The sequence below is a fragment of the Neovison vison genome, chromosome 11 (assembly GCF_020171115.1).
Source record: "Neovison vison isolate M4711 chromosome 11, ASM_NN_V1, whole genome shotgun sequence".
Lineage (NCBI taxonomy): Eukaryota > Metazoa > Chordata > Mammalia > Carnivora > Mustelidae > Neogale > Neogale vison.
In genome coordinates, this window is record NC_058101.1 from 173674991 (window position 1) to 173700727 (window position 25737).

At 43.8% G+C, this 25737-nt stretch overlaps 2 protein-coding genes across 13 annotated transcripts in view; one reads left to right on the top strand and one right to left on the bottom strand.

Annotated features, from left to right (window-relative positions):
* The window catches only part of SLC20A2 (solute carrier family 20 member 2), a 106488-nt gene extending 103300 nt beyond the window's left edge, over positions 1–3188 (top strand). For all 11 annotated transcript variants that reach the window (XM_044225287.1, XM_044225291.1, XM_044225298.1 and 8 more), the window contains one exon: positions 1691–3188. In XM_044225287.1, the coding sequence (XP_044081222.1) occupies positions 1691–1855 (165 nt within the window). In that variant the 3' untranslated portion in view covers positions 1856–3188. The remainder of the gene's footprint in view (positions 1–1690) is intronic.
* An 8713-nt stretch (positions 3189–11901) lies between these two features.
* On the bottom strand, positions 11902–25246 carry VDAC3 (voltage dependent anion channel 3). Of its 2 annotated transcripts, XM_044225301.1 has the most exons (10): positions 25139–25246; positions 22355–22423; positions 21206–21255; positions 20206–20208; positions 18154–18306; positions 17354–17406; positions 15402–15629; positions 13752–13902; positions 12864–12921; positions 11902–12424 (listed from the first exon to the last, which is right to left on the bottom strand). In XM_044225301.1, the coding sequence occupies exons 2-10, from the start codon at positions 22419–22421 to the stop codon at positions 12333–12335; spliced, it is 855 nt and encodes a 284-aa protein (XP_044081236.1). In that variant the 5' UTR covers positions 22422–22423; positions 25139–25246; the 3' UTR covers positions 11902–12332. The 2 variants fall into 2 exon arrangements, with proteins under 2 accessions (XP_044081236.1, XP_044081238.1); XM_044225303.1 differs by lacking the exon at positions 20206–20208.
* Between the last annotated feature and the right edge of the window lie 491 nt (positions 25247–25737).

A 25737-nucleotide genomic window follows, 5' to 3' on the forward strand; every position in this document is an offset into this window, starting at 1 on the left:
GTTTTCTAAGGAAGGAAGAGGGTGTGGTAAAATGGAAACTTGAACATGTCCTTCCTAAGGGAATCCAGAACAACCAAAAGGGTCCTAAAGAGGACACGCTCCGGAGAGACAGTGCGTAACAGGAGTTAGAGTTTGTGGACTTGACCGTGTTTGAGGACCACCAGAAACTAGCTGACCCTTACACAGTAGAAAAATCTTGATTATCTGTCATGTTTTAGGAACTTCCAGACAGCATTCTCAGGTTCATACAGGGTACTGGTTACAGCCAAAGATTTTAAGTACAATAATCACTTTGAAAGCTCCTCGTACATGTTAGTTGCTGTCCTGAAGATGTTGGTTAATCACGGCTTGGGTTGACAGAATATCAGATTAACTGCCTTTCAGTATACCCTGGTTTTGGTGTTCCAGTTTCTGTCCATAAACAATCTGATGTGTTGGATTTTATTTTTCCTGTGGTTATTTTTTTATAACGGTGCTATTTGAACTGCATTGGCCCCTGATGATTCTGGAGTATTTGAGGGTCAGTGGAAACAAAGCCTATTTTATGGAAAAATCCAGCTCACAAATGGGCATTCTGTCCAGCTCCACGCCCCACCAGAGCAAGTGAGGCATGAGATGTTATGGAATTGTACTTTTTCATTTTTAGGATACTTAAAGTTGAGTCTTTTTTCCTTTTTAAACTTTCAACAAACCATAAAAATGAACGGTGAGTGTTTCGAAAAAGCTTTGAATCCGTATTAACGTGATTTCCCGATATCTGTACCTGTCGTTTTGTGAGGCACGAGTAACAGTCCTGATCCAATAATGTGTATGTTCCACATTGTCTTACTTTATTTTACTTTGCCGTTTACTTGTTTACTTCTCTTCACACTAGCGAAGGCACAAAGACGGCCAGGCAGCTTGAGATAGAGGAGAAAACCAGTTTAAAATCAAGAGGCCTGAGCTCTGTCCTCAGGCTGCGGCAGTTCTCCCGGGCCCGGGGCCCCTCGGGATCTGTTTTAGTGTCTGTAAAATGAACCACGTGGGTTGGACATTCTCAGAGGTCTTCTCCAGCTCTGACACTCACGATGCTGCTTTTGCGAGGGAAGGGGTACGTTGTCGCCGTCGGACGGCCCTATCAAAGCAGGATCGTATGCTCTGGTCCGCCGTAGCCCGCCTGCGGAATATTGAAGTCAAGTTAGTTTATAAGATGCAGAGAGAAGGGGAGGGGCGCCTGGGTGGCTCAGTGGGTCAAGCCACTGCCTTCGGCTCGGGTCATGATCTCAGGGTCCTGGGATCGAGTCCCGCATCGGGCTCTCTGCTCAGCGGGGAGCCTGCTTCCCCCCCTCTCTCTTTGTCTGCCTCTCTGCCTACTTGTGATCTCTCTGTCAAATAAATAAATAAATAAATAAATAAAAAGATGCAGAGAGAAGGGGAGACACGCAATTGTCTAACGTTCCACTCAGATGCAACAGATTATAGGCGAAGTGTGTCAGAACTGTGCGCGCAGTAGAATCACGCGAAAGTAATTATACCTAAGATCTTAATTATTTTAAAAGCTTTGAACAAATCAAGAGGCAGGAATTGGTAGTTTTATAATGCAGTTTACTTCTGAGATTAGCCGCTTTCCATGGCTTGATTGTAGAGTCTGTGCCTCACCCTTAAATTCAGGGGCCTCCGTTTTCACCTTCCAATGTCTGTGCTCCCACAGGTGGGCTCGGTGGTGGCCGTGGGCTGGATCCGCTCCCGGAAGGCCGTGGACTGGCGTCTCTTCCGGAACATCTTTGTGGCCTGGTTTGTGACTGTGCCCGTGGCTGGTTTGTTCAGCGCCGCTATCATGGCCCTCCTCATGCACGGGATCCTCCCCTACGTGTGATTTGTGTCTTCTTCCACGCCGTGCACAAGGGGTGGTCTGGGGTGGGCACGTGGGGGCGGCACGTGGCACACGCCCTGCCCGTGCACGGGCTGCCCACCCCCGCCCCCAGCTTCTCCGCATCCCTTCCCTAGGGTTCCAGACCATACCGTTCACCTACACTGTAGAGTCCCCCTCCAGAGCTAACTTAACTACTGTACAGAGTCACGTGCATTAAACTGGTATCGTGGTGACACGACATGGTGCGGTTACTTCCCTGTCGGCTGCATAGTGTGTACGTAGCCTAGATAGCGTTATCTCCAACATATTCAAAATGGGAGTGGAGCTGTGTTGCCTAGGACCCAGTATTCAACAAATCCTTGTACGTCGTGATTTCCGTGGCAAATTTCAAGAACCTTTTCAAAGGAAAGTGTAGATTGGAAAGTGGTGTTTTCCCTGTTGAACAGACTGTAAGACAAGCGCGAGTCGGGATGGCTGGTGCACATTTGGGCAGGTGTGCGTGCGCGGCTGTGCTCTTGATACTGGGGTGGGGGTTCCCGAGGGCTCTCACTGAGGAATCTGTTCATATACTGTGTATTGATTCTGTAATATATCATAATCGCTTCTGTAAATACTTCAAACTGTAATTTTTTAATGGTGTGCTTCCCTATACTTTTTTGATCAGAGAATTTTGGAAAGTACCAAAGAAGCAGGGGAATAGTTTGCCAGTATTCTATTTTCATATTGCCTCTCTCCCCTTCTCATTAATCCTACCGTTAGCCTGTGCTGGAGAGAGACCACCGGGCCCTGGCCTGCCCCTCGCAGCGCAGATGCTGAAGCACCAGCCCTCCCCTCCCCCACCTCCGTCCCCCCTACCCCCCACTGCCACCACATGCCAGACACTGGTGAACCCCGCAGTGGCCCTTCGTCGTCATCCGTGTAGAGAGTGTACGTACGTAAGGATGTGTGTTCTAGCACCACATATCAAGTCCAGTTTAAATTTTCACCCCTCTTCTCCCCTCGCAGCCTGAGGAACAGAATTCTTGTCTCAAACACTAAGGCGAATGATACAACATTCTAGAAATTCAGGAGCAGGGAGAGTTGAAATATTAGACGATACACTGGATTTGAGGATTTCCTTGAGGCCTTTACTAAGCTGAACATCTTGATGCTCTACTGTAGTCCCGTTGGATTCTTTTTTTGGTAGCGGGAGGGAGGAAGTGTGACTAATGTTAGAGCCTGAAACTATGGAAATGCTGCTAAAATTTTTATATTGACAAACATTTTCTTGGTACTTCATTGTGATTTTTCATTAATCAACCACATTAAATTTATAATAAAAAAATGCCCCTCAAAAGTTTGCCTCTGAAGTCTTTTTCTAAGTATCTGTAGGTTTTTCAGTTTCCATAAAAATAAGAGTTACATAATGTGTTTATTTCTGTTTTTCAAATCACTTTCTTATTTTACTACTATTATATGTTTGCACACTAATACACATGAGCAGGAGAAGAAAGCAATGAGGGACACGGCCAGTGTGCCGCAGTCTCCTCCTGTTAGCACACACACATGTTGGCTCTTCAGCAGAGACCTGACAAGAGGGTGTGTCCCGGGATGGAATTTTTGTTAAAAAATGTATCACACTTCTGTGCTCGGCCTCTCCCAATTGACTCTGAACTTAGCCTCTTGGGGGGACAGGGGGGAGGCAGTCGGTTCACGCGTTCAGGGCTAAGGGCCTAGCAGAAAAATGCACTTCGTCTTTCTTCTTGGCTCAAGCAGCAACTCCCCACCCCCACCCCCCCGCCCCAACCCACACACCCTCTTGAAGCTTCGGGCTCACAAGCCCCATTTCCTTCTGGAGCCAGAAAGGTGACAGGGATGAGGGACACTGACCAGGTGTGAAAAGTTCTTCATCTCCACAAGGAAATGTGCTTTCTCTGATTTTTTTTTTTTTTAAAGATTTTTATTTATTTATTTGACAGCGAGATCACAAGTAGGCAGAGAGGCAGGCAGAGAGAGAGAGGGGGGAAGCACGCTCCCCACTGAGCAGAGAGCCCAATGCGGGGCTCGATCCCAGGATCCTGGGATCATGACCTGAGCCAAAGGCAGAGGCTTAACCCACTGAGCCACCCAGGTGCCCACTTGCTCTGATTTTTAAAGTAACATTCGAGGCCTTTCATTTCCCCACTTCTGATAAAACCATAGATTCAAGAAAACGTTCGATTTCCTCCTAAGTTTATAAGAACAATAACAGCAAAACAGTGTCAGCTCTCCAGCGGCGTCCTGAGAGAAGGGCCGCAGGAGCAGAGACCCGGGAACCCAGGTGGGACGAAGGTCACACGTTCACAGAGCCTCGGAATGACTACGCACGAAGCGGGTCTGGAGCACCCCTCCCTGGCCTGTCAACCTGACAGAGCGGTTGTCATTCCCGTCCCCCGTCCCTTCCCCACGAGGGCCAGGGGGCGGGCGAGCTCTGGCAGAGGATGGGTCACCTAGGAGGGGCGAGCAGACGCTGGGAAGGGGCTCCCCTGCCCTGGCCGCCAGAAAGTGTCTCATCTGAGTCTCTCATCAGCAGCCTCTTCCTGTGAAAATGCACACACTCCTCAGACCAGGGGAACTCCGAGGACCCCCACATCTTCACTGGGATCTGGTCACCAGGTCACCGTCTGTGGAAGAGAGCCGCGTGGGGCTGCGGAGCGCCGTGGAGACCCTGCCTCCCCTGTGGCTGGGCCCCCTCAAGGGGCAGAGTCTGCAGGGAGGACAGGCGACAGCTTCCAAAGGAGCTTGAACTCCGCAGTCATTGCTCTTTTACTTTATTTTCTGCCTGAGAGGACTGAGCTTTTGAGCAAATATGTAAACACACTTACTCATTTTTAACAAGATAATTTTTAAAATTAAGTCCTCTTGGCTCCTCGGAATAAGCTGCAGGATTAAAAACAAAAGAAACCCAATCTTTCCATCATTCAGAGAATGTGGCCTGTCAAGTTCTAGGGTGTCGGGGAGTTCATCTGGTTACATAGTGAGGCAGGAAGAGGGCTCTGGAAGGTCCTGCAGTGTGTTCCATGGAGCCCTCGGGTGGGGGAGACTGCGTTCACGCTGCGCCTTCAAGTGCTCCTGCCGGAGGGGGTCCTGGAGTCGGGGAGGGCTGGGCCCCCACTCTGTTCCTCACCGGGGCTCCAAGGCCTCACGTGGGGCTGAGAGGAGCTCTGGGGGGACGGTGTAGGGACGGGGGCCGCTCCGGGCCTGGCTCAGAATAGGGCTCCATACACTCGCGCGGGTACCGTGCCTTGTTTTGTGCACGATTCCCCTCAGGTGGACTGCTTGGAGGAAAACTTTAAAGTAGATGATGGAGAAAACGAATAGAAAATAAGCCACAGTTAGATGAACAAGACAAAACAGCCAGAGACTACAAGAAAGTGGAGAATGGGTTCTCTGGGGCTAGGTGGAAGAAGATTGATGAGACCTGTGGAATACGGTTAAATTCTCATGAAGGTGGGAAATGTAGCCCTGTCCTTGGATTATCACCCTCTTAGAGCTTTTCCTAGCACTTCATCCTTTATTATGGAAAAGACAACGAAACAACCCTGATGCATATTATGAAACAAAGGGGACAGTCACCTCCATCATCCCCCCACATTGAGACACTGGTCTTTGGAACACCCAGAGCTGGCCAGGCACTGGGGAAACGAAGGCACAGAATGAGAAGACGTTTAGGCGGCCAAATGGTCAGAGGACCAGAGTAAGCCCCAGGCTTCCCGAGCTCCTCTCAGCCTCTCCCTCTGAGCAGCTGTCAGACCGTGTCCTCAACTGTGGTCTCTAGAAAAAGGGAGGACTGTGCCGTAGGCCTGGGAGAAGGGTCCGAGAAGGAACCCTGGCAGGGGATTAAGAACCTGGAAGCCCAAGAGGAAAGGGTGGGAGGTTTCTCCTGCCTGTATTTATAAAGGGAACATGAGGAATTCAATCTGATTTAAAGTAAGGAGTTCCAGACTTAACAAAGGTGATCAGCTGTTCTCTAATCTCTACTGGCTAGAACAAATAGAGAACTTAAGAGCGCAAAAAGGGTTTGGGCTACAGTAGGATGGGCAATTGCCTTGCCTTTCCCCAAGGCTTGAGATTTGGAGATTCAAAGGAAACCCAAATGTAGACGTACCAAATCAGGAGTTGGTAGCGTGTTTGGGAAGGGAGGTCAAAAAGGAGCCAGACTCACCTGTCAGCCAGAAGGCCCCGGGACTCCACAACAGGGCCATCATCTTTCGTGGCAGTGACAACAGCGACACCCAGTGGGGTCCAGTGCAATTGCAATCGTGACCATCTTCCCAGTCAGAACCTTTTTAAATTGCGGCAGTGAAATCACCTCCCGGAATAATAATTATACCATAATTCAGAGAGGCGCTGCAAATGGCAGTATCCGTTTCTTTGATGGCCACGGGAAAATACAAGTACTTGCCGAAGGAGAACTTCAGTCTGTATGCAGAAATCCCCATGACTTGGAAGCCAAGCCAGGCCCACCTGCCTACTGGCTCATTTTCATCCATTTCAGTAAACACCCACCGGGTGCCCGTCATGTGCCAGGTGTTGGCCTGGCCACTGGAGGTAGGGAGGCAAAAAGACCTCTGGTAGTTCACAGGCAGGAGCGGGGGAGGGGTAAGCATAAAGGCAATACAGTGTGATTGTTGCCGCCTTCAGGGTGGGGAAGCCTTCACCAAAGAGGAAGACATTTGGCGGAAACTCCAGGTGCAAAATGGACAGTGAGAGCATTGGGGTCACTTTGGGAGAGCATTGGGGTCACTTTGGGAATCAGAGGTTTTAGAAGCCCGCAGGCCCTCCAAAAAGAGGGTCTGACTGCAGCTTGCCGGAAATGTTTGAAGGTCACGAGGGCGGTCTGAGATGTGGCTAAGCTCTGGGAACAGCCTTCGGAGGCAGCTGTCAGGAAGATAGAACCAGTGGGCACGTGGGGATCCCAGGAGCTGTGCCGAAGCACAGACTCCACTCCCCCAGCACCTCGAGGTCTGCACCCGTTTGCTCAGCGGACAAGCCCCGGCCCTGGGAGCTCACACACTCTGAACGCTGTCCTGTTCTTGGGGTCTCCCGCGACGTGGCGAGCCCACCGTCTGCATCATACTCCGGCCTCTCTTCACCCTCGTAGTCCCTCCACCAGGAGCAGGAGTGGCCGTGAATGGTACATTTGGGAAGAATGAACTGGGCATGTTGGGGTTGGTTCCTTCCTCTGGGAAGCGCTAGAAATCCCTGTCCTCCATTCCACCCTGCCTGGGCCTGGGGGAGGCCTGCCCTGGCCCAATGCTGCTGTCACTCTCGCCCTCAGCGAGTGTCAAGTAGCCTTCATCAGACGATGCGGCTTTTGGCTTCTGTCCACTGACACCGTGTCCTCATTTACCATTTGTTTAGAACCTGAGGAAGAATGGTGCTATTATGTGACCCCCTTTATTCTGAGAAGGCCTGTGAGGCTATCAGAATCTCCAAGGACGGGCAGATGTCATCTGAAAAAGCTACTCACACAACGCCAGGGTGTAGAAGCAGAGAAGGCTGAGGATGGAACCGAATGTCCACATTTAAGGGAAGGCAAAAGAGAAGATGATTCGATTCTAAAGGGCAACAGCGGAGAGTTCACAGAGCATGCGCCATCAGAGGCTGCCCTCTTACAGGGAGGATGGGCTTCCCATGCAGCAAACACGGCAGCCCTCCTGTGTGTGCAGGGACCCGACACTGGGACAGCCCACAAACAGCTTCAGCTGTCTTAGAGCGCCTCCCGGCCAAGGTTCCAGAACCCGGGGGCTGGGCCATGTTACTGGTGAGCTTCCAAGAACAGACACTTAGTAAGGAAACTTTGGGACATTAGCACTGCCCTCTGTTCCTTCAGCAGTGTTGCTCAGAGTATGAAGATGAACTAGCAGTGCATCGTGTTGGCTTCTGATCTCCTGGAGAGTTGATCTTTAAAATGAGATGTGTGGGGCGCCCCGGCGGCTCAGTTGGCTAAGCGTCTGTCTGCCTTTGGTTCCTGTCATGACCCAGACTTCCTGTCGGGCTCCCTGTTCTGTGGGGAGTCTGCTTCTCCTTCTCCCTCTCCCCCTCCCCCCTGCCCTCTCTCAGATAAATAAAATCTTTAAAAAATAAATAAATACGATATGTAAACATCAATGTCTTAAAATTCAATAAAGACCTCACACCTATCATAAGAAACACCAGTACTTTGATCTGTTTGGGTAACTCTCCTAAGGGTGGTAGGAGCCTCTGGTATTTCTTGCCTTGGCCAATGCCTTGGGTCTCACTGTCCCCTCAGACTAGGGGACACGTTTTCTGCTGAACTGCACTCACACTGACCACCCATTAGATATGGGGCCCACTGTGCTGCCACAAGGGGCAGTTCGCCTTTTTAAACAATAGTAATTAGGAAAGTATTTCCCTAATTACAGAAATAAATTTACTTTAGAAAACCAGAAAAATATAATAAAGTATAAAATCAATAAAAATTATTCATGATTCCGACTTCCTGAAATAATGAATATTAATATTTTAGAGTGTTTTCTCCTATTTCCTTATATACTTTTTTTAAAAAAGGGGGGGGAGAGGCTCTCAAGCAGACTCCCCAGTGATTGCAGAGCCTGATGGGGGCTCAATCCCATGACCCTGAGATCATGACCTGAGCCAAAACCAAGAGTCAGATACTTAACAAACTGACCCACTCAGGTGCCCCAACATACACTTTTTTAAAAAGTATTAAAAAGTTCATTTTTTACTCTGCTTTTTCTATTTAAATTCTATTGTGAACAATCCTCAATGGTTATTCTTCTTCAAAAACCTGATTTTTAATGACTAAACAATGTAACACTTGATGAATATACATACCATCATTTAACCATGCCTGTTACACACGTGGAAATGTTACACATTTTCTCTATAATCAAGAACTCCACGATGAGCATCTCTAATGATTTCCTTAAGGCAAATTCCTAAGAGCAGAGTCACTGAATCAAGGAGTCCACTGACATAAAATACATATAAACCAGAATGTCAGTTCTATGTTCCCAGGTGCAAAGCTGACAGGCTATGGTTAAGGCCAAAGTAAGTTACCTTGAGAGTAAGGCTCAAAAGGCAACACCAAGGGTCCTAGCAGTGTCCTGAACAAGTCAATTTAAAATTTAAATAGAATCAAATTAATGCCCTAGGAGTTACAGGCTAATCTGGGGGAAAAGGAGAAGGTGAAGAGGGAGAATAAGGAGGACACAGCTGGGAGACGGAGGGGAGAGAGGTGCTTGTGTGCATTTCACGGAGAGAGGGAGCTACTGAGAACCCCACTGTGAAAACCACCAGGAACTGCTCTATCCTAGACCACCTCTCATGGCTTTCCTTCCTGGACTGCTGGACTCCAAGATGTATGCATTAAGACTGTGTCATACAAGGTGACCCCTGCATAAGCTCCGGAAGCATGCCAGTCCGTCTGCGACAAGCTGCACACCACGAAGCAGGGGGCGTGGGCAGCAGTGGCCGGCCCGCCTCAGCGCACCCCCCACCCCGCCCCAGTGCTCGGGCTGCGCGGGGCTCTGCTGGCGACAGCTAACTAGACACGGGGACCAACAGGCCGGAACGAAGTTGTCGTTTTCTCCTTTCACTCCCTTTTCCTTTCCTGTGGTACTTTATCTCCTGTAGTGGTGGTTCAGTCCACAAAGATAATGAGAAAGTCAAATTACATCATGTGGTTGGTATCACAGATCTCTTCCAACAGAATGGGTGGTGAATGGAATTTGGCTGCTAGTAAAGATGATCTTTGCGGGGGGAAGGTGGGGAATATCTTGCCGCGCTAACATTTTTCAAAAAGCAACCATTGTGTCTACTTGTAGGACTCATCTGGAAACTGCGCAAGAATCCGAATAGGCCAATCAGGTTATTAAATGACTAGTAAATATATGAAAACAGCTCCATCTCAATGGCAATTAGGGAAATACAAATGAAAATAAGATGCCATTTTCCATTTCTAAGACTGGTAAAAATTTTTGAAGTTTGAGGCCACATTTGAGGATGTGGAAAATGGGCACTCTTGACCACCAATGGTAGAAATATAAATTGATATAAATTTCTGAAGGACAATTTCATACTACTTATTAAATGTATATGCCCTATGATTTAGCAATCTCAAATTTAGTTAAGAGGAAATAGAACTAAAAATTTAGTTCTTCCAGAGCTCCCAGTTGGCTTGGTTGGTACAGAGCATGTGACTCTTATGAGTTCAAGCCCCATGTTGGGTGTAGAGATTACTTAAAAATAAAAAAAATTAAAAAGTCCGAGTTCTTCCACTGACCTAGTTATATTCCAACTGCTCAACAGCCACATCTGCCTAGTGGTGACCATATGAGGCAAAGCAGACAGATCATTTTCACCATCAGAGATCTAGGCAGCGCTGCTATGGAAATATTTACAAAAGTGGACAAAGATATTCAATGCAGTAGTGTTTATAAACCAATGTAATACAGTAAAAAGGGGAATAGTTAATATCACCTTTATAAGTCAAATAGAATAAAGAAATGTGAGGCAGAGCTATATAAACAAACAGAAAGAAGACTGTGGTATGTCAGATTTAAATGTACATTGTAGGGCTCCTGGCTCGCTCAGTTGGTTACAGCACGTGACTTTTGAACTCAGGGTTGTAAATTCAAGCCCCATGTTGGGTATAGACATGACTTAAAAATAAAATCTTTTAAAAAATAAAATAAATGGGTGCCTGGGTGGCTCAGTCAGTTAAGCGGCTGCCTTCGGCTCAGATCACGATCCCAGGGTCCTGGGATCGAGCCCCGCATCGGGCTCCCTGCTTGGCAGAAGTCTGCTTCTCCCTCTCCCACTCCCCCTACTTGTGCTCCATGTCTCTCTCTGTCAAACAAACAAATAAAATCTTCTAAGAAAATAAAATAAAGGGGCGCCTGGGTGGCTCAGTAGGTTAAAGCCTCTGCCTTCGGCTCAGGTCATGATCCCAGAGTCCAGGAATTGAGCCCCACATCGGGCTCTCTGCTTAGCGGGGAGCCTGCTTCCTCCTCTCTCTCTCTCTGTCAAATAAATAAATAAAATCTTTTAAAAAAAAAGAAAAGGGGGCGCCTGGGTGGCTCGGTGGGTTAAAGCCTCTGCCTTCGGCTCCGGTCATGATCCCAGGGTCCTGGGATCGAGCCCCGCGTCGGGCTCTCTGCTCAGCGGGGAGCCTGCTTCCTCCTCTCTCTCGCCCCTCTCTCTGCCTGTCTCTCTGCCTCCTTGTGATCTCTGTCAAATAAATAAAATCTTTAAAAAAAAAAAAAAGAAAGAAAAGAAAATATACTGCAAAACAAGATGTGCATTTTCACATTTTATTAAGATATTTATGTAATCTCTAAAGACACTGAAAAATATTTGCAAGCATTGAACTGCTAGAGATAGTAGATAAAGGGACTGGCGAGAGGAAAGGGAATTCTCATTTTTGTGTCTACGTGCATTTGTTGCAACCAGCATATATTGTTTTTAGAAAGAGATTTCAAAAAGAGTTCTGTTTTTAGAAAGGAAGATATTTACCGGTAAGCCCTGAAGGTATTACATCCTATTCATTTCTTTTTGAAACTGGTATCTCCATTCTTTGGTTATTGTATCTCTAGATCCAGTACTTTCCTGAGGCCCTAAAGGGAGCCACAGATGGGTCTCCTCCAGCCCTGGCCTCCTCCTACCAATCTCTTTCCCACAGCATTTCCCCTACTGTATTCTTCCCTCTGCCCATCCTTCTGCTCACTCCCCTCCCCCCACTCTTTCTCAGCCGCTTACACCATCAGTACGACCCTGCTTTACCACAGTGCAGTAGGAAGCAGGCACCCCAGCAGATGTGCCTCTGCCCAGTGGAACAAACCTCCTGGTTTCAGTCCTCGGCCTGAGTGCAGAAGGGCAGCGGGCCGGATAAACGAGAGCGGAAGGGGTAAGAGAGAGCACTCGCGTGTCAGATGTACCCCTCTAAATACAAATCCCACCCACCACCGATGAGAGGATTTTTTCAAAACAAAACCAATCACACCAAATACAAGAAAACCACCATGAGCAAGTCACATGAGCGATTATGTTCCAAATGTGATGGGTTTATTTTATTTTACTCTGATGCAAAACCAAAGATTCCACTACAGCACAGAGACCAATATATTAAAAGGTCATGAAAAAGTGGCGTGGGACATGCAGGACGTGATGTACTGGAGGACCGGGTCATTTCCTTTGTAACATGACACTACACTGTCGCTGAGGAACACATTAAAAATAACACTGCGGAACTCAACTGAAATGTGGCACAAACATGACAACTTCCAGGCATGCCTTCAAGTACCTCCCTTTGGATGGACTTGCGATCTCTAGACTTCAGTGTGGGGAGGATTACAATTCTTTGGAAGAATAAAAAGTTCACACTTTTGAAATTTCACAGAAGAATTTTAAGGCCAAAACATAGTGGGTTCTCTTCACCTCCAGGGACAAATCGGATGCTTTACTCAAAACCACGTTAAGCTTCTAGTTCAAATCCCAACCCAACCTTGTGACCTCCTGCATTGAAGTTCTTTCCGTCGATTAAAGCTGACAGGGTCAGTTTGACGCCTGGGAAGAAGAAGACACCACAATCACTCGTTATAGCAAGTATTACAAGCTTATCTTCCATCTTCTAGAAACAACACTTGACAGAGTCAAGGGATAGATTACAGCCGGGTGTGAGAGTTACAGGCCTTCAGGTCTGACTAAATCAACCCAGGTTATCTATAATCCTCTGATCTGCAATGAGCAAAGCATAATCACGGCAAATCACCTGGAGTTCAGGGTTAAGAAAAATGCGTCACAAGCCAGAGTGACCAAATTATAGTAAGATATCTATAAAGACTTGTTAAGCACAGGCACTTGATCGGTTTTACTTTGTATGAACAATCAACTGTGACAAAATGGTCTGAATTGACCTATAGTTGATTGTAGGTTTTATAGGTTATTTTCATTATTTCTCCATTACCTCCAACCCACGCTCATTGTTATTAATTCCTTTACTCACCCGGTCGAAGGGTCTGAGTATAACCCAGTCCGATCAGGCTGGCATTATTTACTTTAGCCTAAGATTAGGAGATAAAATAGGAACAGTTAGAAAATAATCAACTTCATAATATAAAAGTCCAGTACAACCACTATTTCATGCAGCAGATTTCCAAAACTAAAGCAAATTTGGGCCAATCTAGAACTACCAAAACTGAAAATTTAATTAATAAAAAGGTAGAATTCTCTTCAGTTAATAGGACTGGTAAGGATAGTAGGGTCCTTGGGAATGCACGCTTAAAGGCCTCAAGCAAAATTTTTAAAACACTGTGCATCCAAACACCCCTGGTGTACTGAATTTTTTGAGATGTCAGCTTACAACCTCGGATACTGGTTAGAACATGAACTCTGGTGAGAGAAGATCTGGATTCCAATCTTGACGCTGCCACTTATTTGGGGCTTTGGGCAAGTTACCTGACCTTTCCAAGTCTCAGTTCCCTCATCTATAAAATGGGCATAAGGATACTACTCACCACATGGAGTAGTTGGGAGGATTAAATGAGATATTACACATTAAGCCCTTAGCACAGTACCTGAAATTTGAGAGCTCAATTAGTGTCATTATTAATAAGAATTACTAATACCAACAGGAATAGTAATCAAATCCCATGAATTTACAGATAAGAAAATTTTGAGGCCAAAGAGATGACTCCACAAGGTCAGACAACAGCCAAATAATTATAGGAAGAACTAGGACTAGAATCCACATTCCTGGACTTGAGGTATAATACTCTTTTCACTATACAATGACCAGCTCACTAAAGTCAATAAAGAACATGCACACACACCAACCAAATCACAACACTCATTGACAACTTAGCTGAAACCCAATCTCACAGCACGTTCTTACAGAGAGAGAAGTTCTATAGTCCAGCTTGTATTTAGCAGCGATGCCAAAACGGGTGTTGTTACTGCCGGCCGTCCAAGCAAGGTTTATTGACGTTTCTATCTTCTCGTTAACCTTCTGGTAGATAGACCCTCCAAATTCAGTGCCATCATTCCTATTTTAATAGTATAAGAAAAAGTCGTACCTAGTTTGTACCACTCTTATGATATGGAAACAAATTCTGAGACTGTTTAGACAAGGATCTCATTTTCTAACTCACCGATTTCAGCAAACTTCTAGTATTAATGACTCCCAAAGAAAACAAGGAACTAAATCCAGTTATGTAATTTATACTGGCTAATTAAAATGTAATTAACATTTGATTCATTTACTCAGGTCCCCACAATGTAAATTTCTTAGACATATGTCAGTTATGCACAAAGGTAGATACTTCAGGGAAATATGATCTATGAGTCTATGAGATGTTGAAAGAATTCAGAAACCTGAAAGTATAGTTCAATAAAGATTTCTGCAAAACAAAAAACACAGCAGTACAAGAATAAGCCAATTCTGAACTTTACTTGAAACAACCCTGAGTCCAAAAGCACCACCCCCACAATACCTAGAGCGTACTGCTCTAGAGACATGCTTAAGTTATTGCTTTTAAGCATCCCAGAACTTAGTCCCTGAGTTTTCATAGTTTTCCCAATCATACTGTTTCATCAATTTTAACGCCACAGTCTATACCACTGCTTGACTTTATTTCAGGCATCATAGTGACCTGGAACGTCTAGTGGAGAGCAATCTAACACTTCCAAAACACAGAGTTCTTCCTTTACTTTTTTTTCCCCTGGTATATTAACAATGCCCAGTAGGCCAAGACATAAACTATAATTTAAAAGTTCAAATTCGGGGCGCCTGGGTGGCTCAGTGGGTTAAAGCCTCTGCCTTTAGCTCAGGTCATAATCCAGGGTCCTGGGATCGAGCCCCACATCGGGCTCTCTGCTCAGCTGGGAGCCTGCTTTCTCCTTTCTCTCTCTCGGCCTGCCTCTCTGCCTGCTTGTGATCTCTGTCAAATAAATAAAATCTTAAAAGAAATAAAAAAATAAAAGTTCAAATTCATTTAACCAAGAGGATGTAACCTACAGAATTGAATCCAGGATTGCTTTGAGGATTTCTACTTCTTCTGAATGCCATAGGGCGGCTGGGTTGTGACCAAGAATACCCAAAAACCTCCGCAGAATCACTGGTGATGGTCCAGGATGGTCCATCAATTACACGGTTGCTCTTCATGATCCAGACCTACTTCCCAATACTGCCATGCTGAGTGAGGCACCAGAGGAAGCAGAAATATCTCCAAAGGATCCCTTTTATCAGAAGGCGACCTATGCCCGGGCTCTCTCCCTCCAGTGGTTCTTGTAACAGATTCTAGACCTCCCTCAAGTTTGGTGTACAGGCTGAGAGGCTAGTAACTACCAGTAGCACAGCACAATGCACCAAGTGCACTAATCCTGGTCAGTGTTTTACTGACTGGGAAGAGAGTACAGTGAGGCTGGATGTCCACCAAAGCATACTAAATGCAGGAACGATCATTTCTAACCTTCTCAACGTGCTAATGGCTACCCTCTTCTTGGGCAACGGCATCGGTAAAGGCGGAATAAATTATAAACTCACACATGAGTGTGCAGCTGGAAGTCCGCAGCCTTGTAACCCAGGGCGAAATTATTCTGTGACAGTTTGGATTTGGCTGTGTCAAAACTCATCTGATAGCCAGCAAGCCAACCTTCGAAAGCTAACACAGCCCAGCCATAGATGGTTGGTCCAGAAAAGTCAATATCAACGTTACTGCCAAGACTGAAACAATCCCGTTTATATGAGGCCTTCAATTTTCCACTCTTCTTTCTGTAAGAAATAAAAACATGAGTTTCTACTACCATCCAGAGTAAGATCCCCTCTCTCCACCAATATAAATATTATTTTGATATATGGCATACATATAATAAAGTTTCAAATGACTTAGCACTACAAATATAATTTTGTTAGGATTAGAAATGCATATACTGAGGCCTGTGGGTGGCTCAGTTGGTTAAAGCATCTGCCTTCAACTCAAGTCGTGATCCCAGGGTCCTGGGATAGAGCCCCACATCAGGTTCAATGCTCAGTGGGGTCTGCTTTCCCCACCACTTATGCTCTCTCTCGTGTGCGCACTCTCTCTAATAAATAAAATCTTTAAAAAGAAAAGAAAGAACCGCATATACTATTCTTACCTATTCTTCACTGTAAGTTCAAATGATAGGATATATCATAACTAATATCATAAAGGCATGAATAAAAGTATAAAAAGGAATAAGCTACCTCAGTATCAAATAATCTGAATATGTATTTATTCATGAGAACCCAAATTTCTTTAAATGTTTTTAAAATGCCCAAATGCTATAAAATGTAACACCTGACAGACATACTTCACTTCTAAGTAATTAACCTATCATGAAGAGAAGTGTATTTTTTTTTAAGGATACAGTCCTTTAGTAAACATATTCATTTTTCCTTAAGGTCAGTGTTTTCTCCCTGGACAACATTAGATGGATGGAAGAGACGGATATACTTCTGAAGAATGGTACTGAAAACATGAAATTGGTTTTTATCATCTTTGTCTTTAATCAGGCTTCTGAGAATATTTGTCTGGAAGATAACTCAACTGTGTGGCAGGAATGATACACATGTTGTTACAGCTGAAGAAAAATGCCACTTTGCCCTTTTCTAGCACCAACCCATGTGAGGCAGATAGGAAACAACATGATCCCTGTTTTTTAGACAAAGAAATTGAAGCACAGAGGTTAGGAGATTTCTAAAGGCTAAAAAAGGACGTCAGTAGCAGAACTACTGCTTATAGCTTTCCACAGCCAGGAGATTACGCTGTTTTCTTAAGAAATTAACCTCTCAGTGAAATACCACATCCATGAATCTTAGAAGCACTTAAGAAATATCTAGTTTTGGGGGTGCATGGGTGGCTCAGTGGGTTAATAAGCCTCTGCCTTCGGGCTCAGGTCATGGTCTCAGGGTCCTGGGATTGAGCCCCACATCAGCTCTCTCCTTAGCAGGAAGCCTGCTTCCCCCCATCTCTGCCTACTTGTGATCTCTCTCTCTCTGTCAAAGAAAAAAATAAAATCTTTAAAACAAGAACAAAAAGAAGAAATATCTAGTCTTGGAATGCCTGCTGGCTCAGATAGTACAGCATGCAACACTTGGTCTCACAAGGGTTGTGAGTTTGAGCCCCACAATGAGTGTAGAGATTACTTGAATAGAAAATCTTAAAAAAAAAAAAAGAAAGAAAGAAAAAGAAATATCTATTCTCAAAACCTTCTAGCTCCTGAACTTTTCCTATAATGTGCCTCTGGACTAGCTTTGTATTTTGTTCATCTGTTCAATTTTCAAATCAAAACTTTACCCTACTTCAAAGGAATCCTCCTATCTCTTTACTGTACACACAAGGTCCTCTGGTATTCCTAACAGCAACCTCCTAAGTTTTCCCTGGATCTAAACGTTTCATTGCAATTCCCCAGTCTAAAGTGCTCTCTCCCTACAGTCTACAAAAACGTTTCAGAAAATGGGGTTTGGATAATTACCCTGTGTTCGGTACAAATATGGTATCAAGAGTCAGTTTCAACCCTTCAGCCAACTGAAAAAGATTTAAAATAAACAATTAGTAATTTTCTGGGTTTTTGACCAAATATTAAGTTACTTACTAAAGTATGTCTTTATCCTTCCCCTCCGCCTTAACTCCAGGTTTCATCAGATTCTCTCACCAAAAATCAGGTTTAAATGTATAGGTTAAATTCTATCACAGCCAATAACATTAATTACAGTAAAATAACAACACAATTCCAATACAACCAAGTAATCTTGTTACTCTATTGAAATTACTGTAATGAGATAACCCAACATTTAACAAGTCAACCTAAGGAATTTATTCAGTTACTCATATGTTATCTATGGTAGTGTGCATGTAGACATACCTCAAAAAACAGTGCCCTGTACATAGCAAATACTTAACAAGTATCTGCTGATAAATTTTTCTCTGTGAAGACATGATAGAATTTAGAAACAGTTTTCTATGGAGCCAATTTTGCAACAATTACAAAAAAAAAAAAATATCAAACTACCTCACTATGAATAGTTTGGTTTACCCAGGAAAGGCTCAGTTATAAACAGAACTGGTCAGAACAAAGATGTAATGTGCTAATTATGCACTCACAAAGATGTATTTCTAGAAATCTAAGACATATCAAAGATGGCCACATGCAGAGAAAAAATATGGCTATTATCTAGGTTATAAGATCTCGCTCACACTGTATTTGGGGTTTACAGATCATTTTATCTGCAAGATAAATTTAACCTACAAATAACTCCTAATGCTTTCTCTTACCTTATTCTCCAAAGAGATTTCTGTTCCAAGAGTATTGTCTGTATTCCATTTCTGAGTGAAGGTAAGTCCATAGTTACAGATCTTATATTTGGTCTCTAGGTTGCCTGACGCTTTCCCTGTATCAGTGTAGGCATGACCAGAAGTAGAAAATTCCTGATAAGCAAGAAGAATAATTACTTTAAAATCAACTCATCAAACAAAAAATTTCAGAAAGTAGTGTTGAATGCATCAGAAACCAATACATTTGTTACCACAAAGTATTTCCTGCTTTCTTATTTCTAAAGTTTAATCAGTTTCAGATCTTTCCATTGTTATACCTCTCTTACTGATACTTCTTGTTCCATATACTCTCTTACTAAAATGGGAATCTTAACTTCTTTCCTTTAGAAGAAAAATATATTTACTGAAATTGCCTTTACTAAAAAGAAAAAATATCAAATCTTAAACATTTTATTTCGTGACTTGAAAAAAGATTACTCATTCTCTATCATATCTTTCAAACTATTTGTTAATTTTAAAGTCCTTAAAAATCCCCAAACACCAGAAAGGATTACCCACCCTCTTTTTTTTTTAAGATTTTATTTATTTATTTGAGAGGGGGGAGAGAGAGAGTGAGTGAGCATGCAAGAGCAGAGGGAGGGAGAAGCAAACTCCCTGCTGAGCAGGGAGCCCCACATGGGGCTCAATTCCAAGGCGCTGGGATCATGACCTGAGCCAAAGGCAGACCCTTAACCGACTGATCCACCCAGGTGTTCCAGCCCTACTCTCTTTTAAGAGAACTTCAGTGCATTAAATTTTTTATTTTTATTGTGGTAAAATATATCTAACATAAAATTTGCCATTTTTAGTATACAGTTCAGTGGCATGAAGTACTGTTACACTGTCACAAAAACTTTATTGCTTTAGACCACAAAACTATCGGGAAAACTTCTGGTATAAACAATCTCAATACTTGAAAGTATGGACCCATTTTTCACAACATAACGGAATGGCATAACTTGTCTTTCTCCCTTCTCCGCCATCTACCTTTTAAAGTGCTTTCTATCAAATAGTTACTATGAACACCTCAAAATATATCCTCCTCCCCAGTTAGGTGTCGTTTTAGTCATATGACAATGAGCAATAGGAAACAGATCTCCCTCTAAAAGGAAGCAAACAGTCAACACCTGTCACTGACAATCTATGAACTGTCAAGAAATAAACCTTCTGATGGGCCCTGTTTTCAGAGAACATTTCTGAAATGCTGCCAGCAGTCATGAAATGCTGCCAGCCCTGAGCAGGTCTGTGTCACTGCCCGCAATATGAATCCTCCCTTTACCAAATAGCCTGTTCCCTAGCTCTAGCTCTAAGGCTGATGAAACAACTGGGAAACTATGATCTGTTTATCAACAGCACGCAGGAAATTTTCCAAGAGAGTATCATGCTGCACACTTTAGGGCAAGGCCTCAGCACAAAATGACAAAATGCGAGTCATGTTTAATAGTCCACACAATGTGAGCACTGCTTTCTTTAGTAAATCCAACTTTCCAGTGTTTTATTTTTCATATATGTCCCTCATAAACTTGAAAGTATAGCATAGATAAACCTCAATTTCCGTGTTAGGAAAACTTCACACACACAACTAAGGTAGAAGTGTAGTTAGTCTACATCTTTTCCTTGTTACCATTATTTCTTAGTTTGAAGTTATCTCAAAAGTCTAAAATACCTGAAAAACAAATCTTAAAGAAAAGGCCAGAATTTTTCTAAGTTAAAAAGTTTAATTGCCTCACCATTGCTTTAGTTTTTCTCTAACTTCTTCATTAGATCAAACAGTGCAAAATACATTTTAACATGCACATAGTATCTACAGCTCTACAGTAAAGGCTAGCATGCGACAAAACCACCACAAAAATGTTATGTGAAGTAGATGGTATATAATACAAATATTAAGTGCAATCTAAGAATTGACTGCAATGGATGAATGGAGCAATGGATGAAATTTATCCTAAATCAATACCAGAGACCAAAAGCAGCCATAAAAGCAAGCACACAAATATGCTCTGTTTTTCTTACCATCTAAATGAACAGTCCCACACCACAGCAGCATGGAAAGGAGATAAAATTTTAGTCGATGATTTTTGCAACACAAACCTAACTTGACCAAATTCTGCAACCCTATTCAAAGTTAGTATAATATTTCTCTTTTAACAGAACCATGTAACAATATGCCATCCAGCAGTAGCTGCATATGTATTTATTTACCACTACAAAAACCCAGGAAGAAAATGATAGTGACAAACCAGGAGTATGAGACAAAGTATCGTAAGAATTCCACATTCCTTTAGCTCCTCTTAATTAAATTATTGTTATCTGGAAATAAAATTAGCACTGGTTTAAACAGGTAAATACTAAAAAGATATGCTATATGCTATCGGTGAGCAGAAACCAGAGAATACGGTGAATGTCAAGTTAATCTATTTGCCAGATTTACTGAATAAAAGTTCTGGTTATTCTGGTTAATGATACTTTGAAAATATGCCTGTATCCTTTATATTCTTAACTTCCAGTAAAAAAGACCTTACAAACATCCAACAAAAACTGTAGATTAAGCCTTTGTATGAATTTAGTTCTACATTTGTTTTGACCAATCATGCAGGGACAGACTATAATTTGTTTCTGTAAGAGGGCAATAAAACCTACTTGAACCCATCATAATGGAAGTAAGGGTTTTAGTACCCACATATATATTCATGAAAGTATAAAGATATGATATGGATCAAAAAATACATATATTTTATATCTCCTGAATAAAACTCAGCATATTCTTATTATGAGGGGAAGAATTCTTATTATTATTCTTATTATGAGAACATTTCTTCTCCCCCAAAATTCAACCTGATTGTCTAAGGCGAAGGCAAAGATGCTCACTGAAATCTGAGAGTATGACGAAACCGTAGCGAGGACAGCATAGTGCCAAATGTACACTGACTCACACAACTAGACGAAACAATTTTTTAACAGGTTCCTTTAAGTTAATTATGCTACATCTATTAAAATTATACTGGGTACTCACCACTCCACTACAGGACTTGGTTTTCAGATCTATTTTGACCATGCCAAATCCTAGGCAAAAAGAAAAATACAGTAATGTACAAAATGTGATATTCACTCCAGTTTTTTTTTTTTTAACAATTTTTATTTTATTTGACAGAGAGAGAGATCACAAGTAGGTAGAGAGGCAGGCAGAGAGAGTGGTAAGCAGGCTCCCTGCTGAACAGAGAGCCCGATGTGGGGTTTGCTCCCAGGACCCTGAGACTATGACCCTGAAGGCAGAGGCTTAACCCATTGAGCCACCCAGACGCCCCTTCACTCCAGTTTTTACAACTTAGAGATTATGAAAACAGTCCATATACCCTCTATGTGGAAAATACACAGTATCCTCATTAGGTGAGAGTTCCATTAAAAACTGAATTATGAAATAAGTATAATTTTTAAGCTCTCAAAGAAAAAAATTATCAGAAAATATTATGCTTATGTAAGTACAGACTTAATTATACTAGTTAATAAGAAAAATCAAATGTATATAGCACAAAAATTGGAAAACTGTATTTTAAAAATCAAAAACAGGGACACCTGGGTGGCTCAGTCATTAAGCATCTGCCTTGGCTCAGGTCATGATCCCAGGGTCTGGGATCAAGCCACACATTGGGCTCCCTGTTCTGTGGGAAGCGTGCTTCTCCTTCTCCCACTCCCCCTGCTTGTGTTTCCTCTCTTGCTGTGTCTCTCTCGTCAAATAAATAAATAAAATTTAAAAAATATATATATACATTTGGGATCAAGAATATGTTACATCAAAGAAGTCAAAAGTTCTATCTTCATGCTCATAAAAATACCCATTATTTGGAGGAGGAAAAATGTACCCCCCACTTGAACTGGCCAGAATGGACAAAAGTATTACAAATTTCTATTACTTCATCTTACAGATAACATTAAACATGCAAATGTATATGCATGCATATTTGTATATATTTGCTTTTAACGCTTGTAAGGCACTCTACCTCTAATTGAGTCTAATAATCTGTTGATAGTTATCCCCTTAAATCTTGTGAAGTAGATTAATATTAACTTAATCTCATTTTACTAGCACTGCATCTTGCATATAGTAATAAGCATTCAACACTAACCCTTACCCCAAATTGGAAATGTACAATAGCACACCTACCATATCCTTTATTGAAGACATCCTTCGCGGCCTTTCCTAGGTCACAGTAAGTCGGCGTGTTACACATATCTTATGAAGAAAAATAAGGACAAAGGAACAAAAAGAGCCATTTAATATTTACTCACCCAAAGTCTAAGTATTTAGCCCTGTGAGAAGAGGTATACGGTTTTCTCTGCCTGTGCATCATTAATGCTCACAGCCTAATGCAAGCAAAGTTAGGAGAAGGCATTCTGCTTCTTTACGAAGAACTTCCCAGGGGCGCCAGGGTGTCTCAGTTGGTTAAGCAACTGCCTTGGTTCAGGGCATGATCCTAGGGTCTGGGATTGAGCCCCACATAGGCTCCCTGCGCAGGGAGCCTGCTTACCCCTCTCTCTGCCTGCCACTCTGCCTACTTGTGCGATCTCTCTCTCTCTCTGTGTCAGATATAAAGAACTTCCCGGAATATGGCATAATAAAAGGATTTTTTCATGAGATTCACAGAGATCATCTTTCTGACTGCATTTCAAAGAAACATTTCTCAGAGGCTGAAGGAGAAGCTTTGTTAAAAATTTTTTTTCTTTTTTTTTTTTTTAATTTACTTGACAGACAGAGATCACAAGTAGGCAGAGAGGCAGGCAGAGAGAGAGGAAGGAAAGCAGGCTCTTGCTGAACAGAGAGCCCGATGCGGGGCTCAATCCCAGAACCCTGGGATCATGACCTGAGCCGAAAGCAGAGGCTTAACCCACTGAGCCACCCAGGCGCCCCAGGAGAAGCTTTGTTAAATTGGACTTTCTACTTTAAAAATATATATATACATATATATGCAAACTTTACATTAGAAAAACATTTCTTGTACTGTTATAAAGCCAAGAGCAACTAAAGTGACAAAGTAAAACTGTTTTGAAGAACTGTAAGAATAGATGCATTAAAAATCTTCAGGGTTAACATTTTTGCCACTGTGAAACTCAGCTCTTTTAAAATAATTACCATACTAATTGGAATGCATTCATTCAGAATATGTTCTCTCTCAAAGCTCTTTTAAAAATAAAATTATATAATCTTACCCATTAACCGCAAACAGGATAAATTCTACCTGCAGCAATTCTGCTTACCAAAAACTGGTGTATACTCTAAAGTTAAAGCCTTCAAAAATCAAAGGTGCCTTCAGTTTTCACCTTACCTACTTGGTACTCACAAAGCTTTTCTACTGCAGATATGGCTCTCATGTTGAAGTTCTCAAAAGCTCTGTCTACACGGATAAACATACCACCTCTCTGCCCTCTTGTCCTGCAACAGCCTCAAGAGTCACGTCTAGCCAACTGTAGAACCATCTCAAGCAGTACCATTAGCCCAATACCAGAAAAATCCAGAGCACCAGCTATCCCATGAAATTACTGTCTGAATTATCTACACAATCAAACTAATAATTACTTATATTCAGCCTGGCTCTTAATCTGCCCCTCTACTAAGTTTCTGCCTATACCATCATATCTGAACACAACATATGCTTATGATGCACTTTTTAATTGTGATTTAAAATTTGTTCCTAATCTAAACCTGTCAAATATGACAGACATACGTTAAGAGGGTGGAGTATAATACAAAATATATATATAAAGAGAAAAGAGTATAGTAAAGGTGAAAGAAAATAACGACTCACACGGTAATAAAACTTTGTCCTAAGTCAGGGTTTCAGAGTTCACTTCCAGGGCAATTCCTTTACAATTCAATTTCCTGCACTCAAATTATCAATTCTAGACTATTTACACATTGCCAATGCAATCTGATTATACTCTTTTATTATTTCAGCCGATGCTGGTATCTGATGAAATTTGCCAGAAGTCTAAACATGAGGAGGTTGGTATAGAAAGGCAGGCCCTATATAGTCAAATAAAAATGTTAAGTCTTTACAGTCTGGATTTTCATCTACTGACAAGAGAAAAGATACACTTAACTGTTTAGAAACATCCATCTGACGACAGTCTTTTAGCATTTTGCTCTATTTTTTCAAAAACACTTTACAAAAGTGTAGCCGGTTTAGTTTACTAAGTGATCTCAAGTCTGCCTAGTTCAAGCTTACTTTTTCAGGCCCGTGATTCTGATGGGAAATGCACTGCTGGTATGATCAAGCAAAAAACAGAAGACAGAGACTTCATGTCACTGGGGAGTCAAGCTATCATCGCACATTTCTATCAGCTCTACAAAATGCACACCCGTTGCTCGTTGGCATGCACAACGCACGAGGTTGCTTTAGATGCAGACAGCCGGGGAAGGGTTAATTAGGTAACACTGCTTTACACAATTACTAACTTGACAGTCAAGAGCCCCTTTTGTTCCCCGTTTCGCCGCCTTCAGCTGCACACACAGCATCCTCCCCTTGGCGATAAGGAGTGCTACAGGGCTCCCCTGATACTGGACAACAATTCCAGAGAGGAAGCTGGGGGCGTGGTGGGGGGTGGGGTGGGGTGGGTTTAGGGTTCGAGGACCCAACTTCCCTAGAAACCAACCTCCTTTCTGGCCTGACGCCTACAAAGTCCTGCGGGCCCACCAGCAAGGGAGAGGGCGCTCCAAGCGCCGCTCCCCACGACAGCGTCGCGGCTCCATCCCCTGCGTAGGTCAGGGGAGCAAGGTCCCCTCTGCCGTCCGCAGCCCGCCGGGGCCCGCGCCCCGTGAGGCTCCTCTCCCTCTTCCGAGCCCCCCGTTAGGCTCGCCTCCCGCTGGGTCCCCTGCTCGGTGGCGGGCCGCTACCCACCCCGGCCCCACCGGGCTGCCGGCCGCCCGGCCCACGGTCTCGAGACCCCTCACCTCCAACTAGAGGGCCTGGCTCCGCTCTGCCAGGGCAACGCTGAAGGTCTTCTTCAAACCAACGCCGTCCGCGCCTGCGCGGCCTCACGCTCCCCGCGGCGCCTGCGCGCCCCTACCCGCCCCTCCCGCGCACGGCGTTTGCGCCGCAGTGTCGCGCCGGGGTCGCGCGCCGCGGGTCTGAGCGCCGAGAGGAACTTAGAACCCAACTGTCCGGCTCCGTGTGCGCGCGTGCGCGGGAGAGCCCGGCGAGCAGGTGGCCGGAGCGGGAGTCGACGCAGGCGAAGAGGCCCGGGAGACCGCACCTCTGTCCCTGAAGGGGCCCGCTCTCGCGAGAACGCCCGGAGGTTACTAGTTACTGTTGCCATGGGAGGGGCTGCGGGGCCGGAGAGGACCTGGGACGCCCCCGGCGGATGCTGTAGCCTGGCCTGTTTTCGTCAGATGCCGAGAAGATCTTCACGGGAATTTCGTCTCCGGCGGACTAAAATTCAAGAATGCGACCCTTAGTTCATCTCAGCTTGAGGGTGCGTCAACGGGGCATCTTACCCCCGAGGGGTAAGTGACGTGACTTATCCAAGATCACACAGGTAGCGACAGGTTGT

Coding starts and splice junctions, on each gene's coding strand:
- VDAC3 (XM_044225301.1), bottom strand. CDS start 22,421: ATGTGTAACACGCCGACTTACTGTGACCTAGGAAAGGCCGCGAAGGAT. Junction 17,407..18,153: donor AAATCTCTTTGGAGAATAAG/GTAAGAGAAAGC, acceptor AATCTTTTTCAG/TTGGCTGAAGGGTTGAAACT. Junction 13,903..15,401: donor TTCCAGCTGCACACTCATGT/GTGAGTTTATAA, acceptor CTATTAAAATAG/GAATGATGGCACTGAATTTG.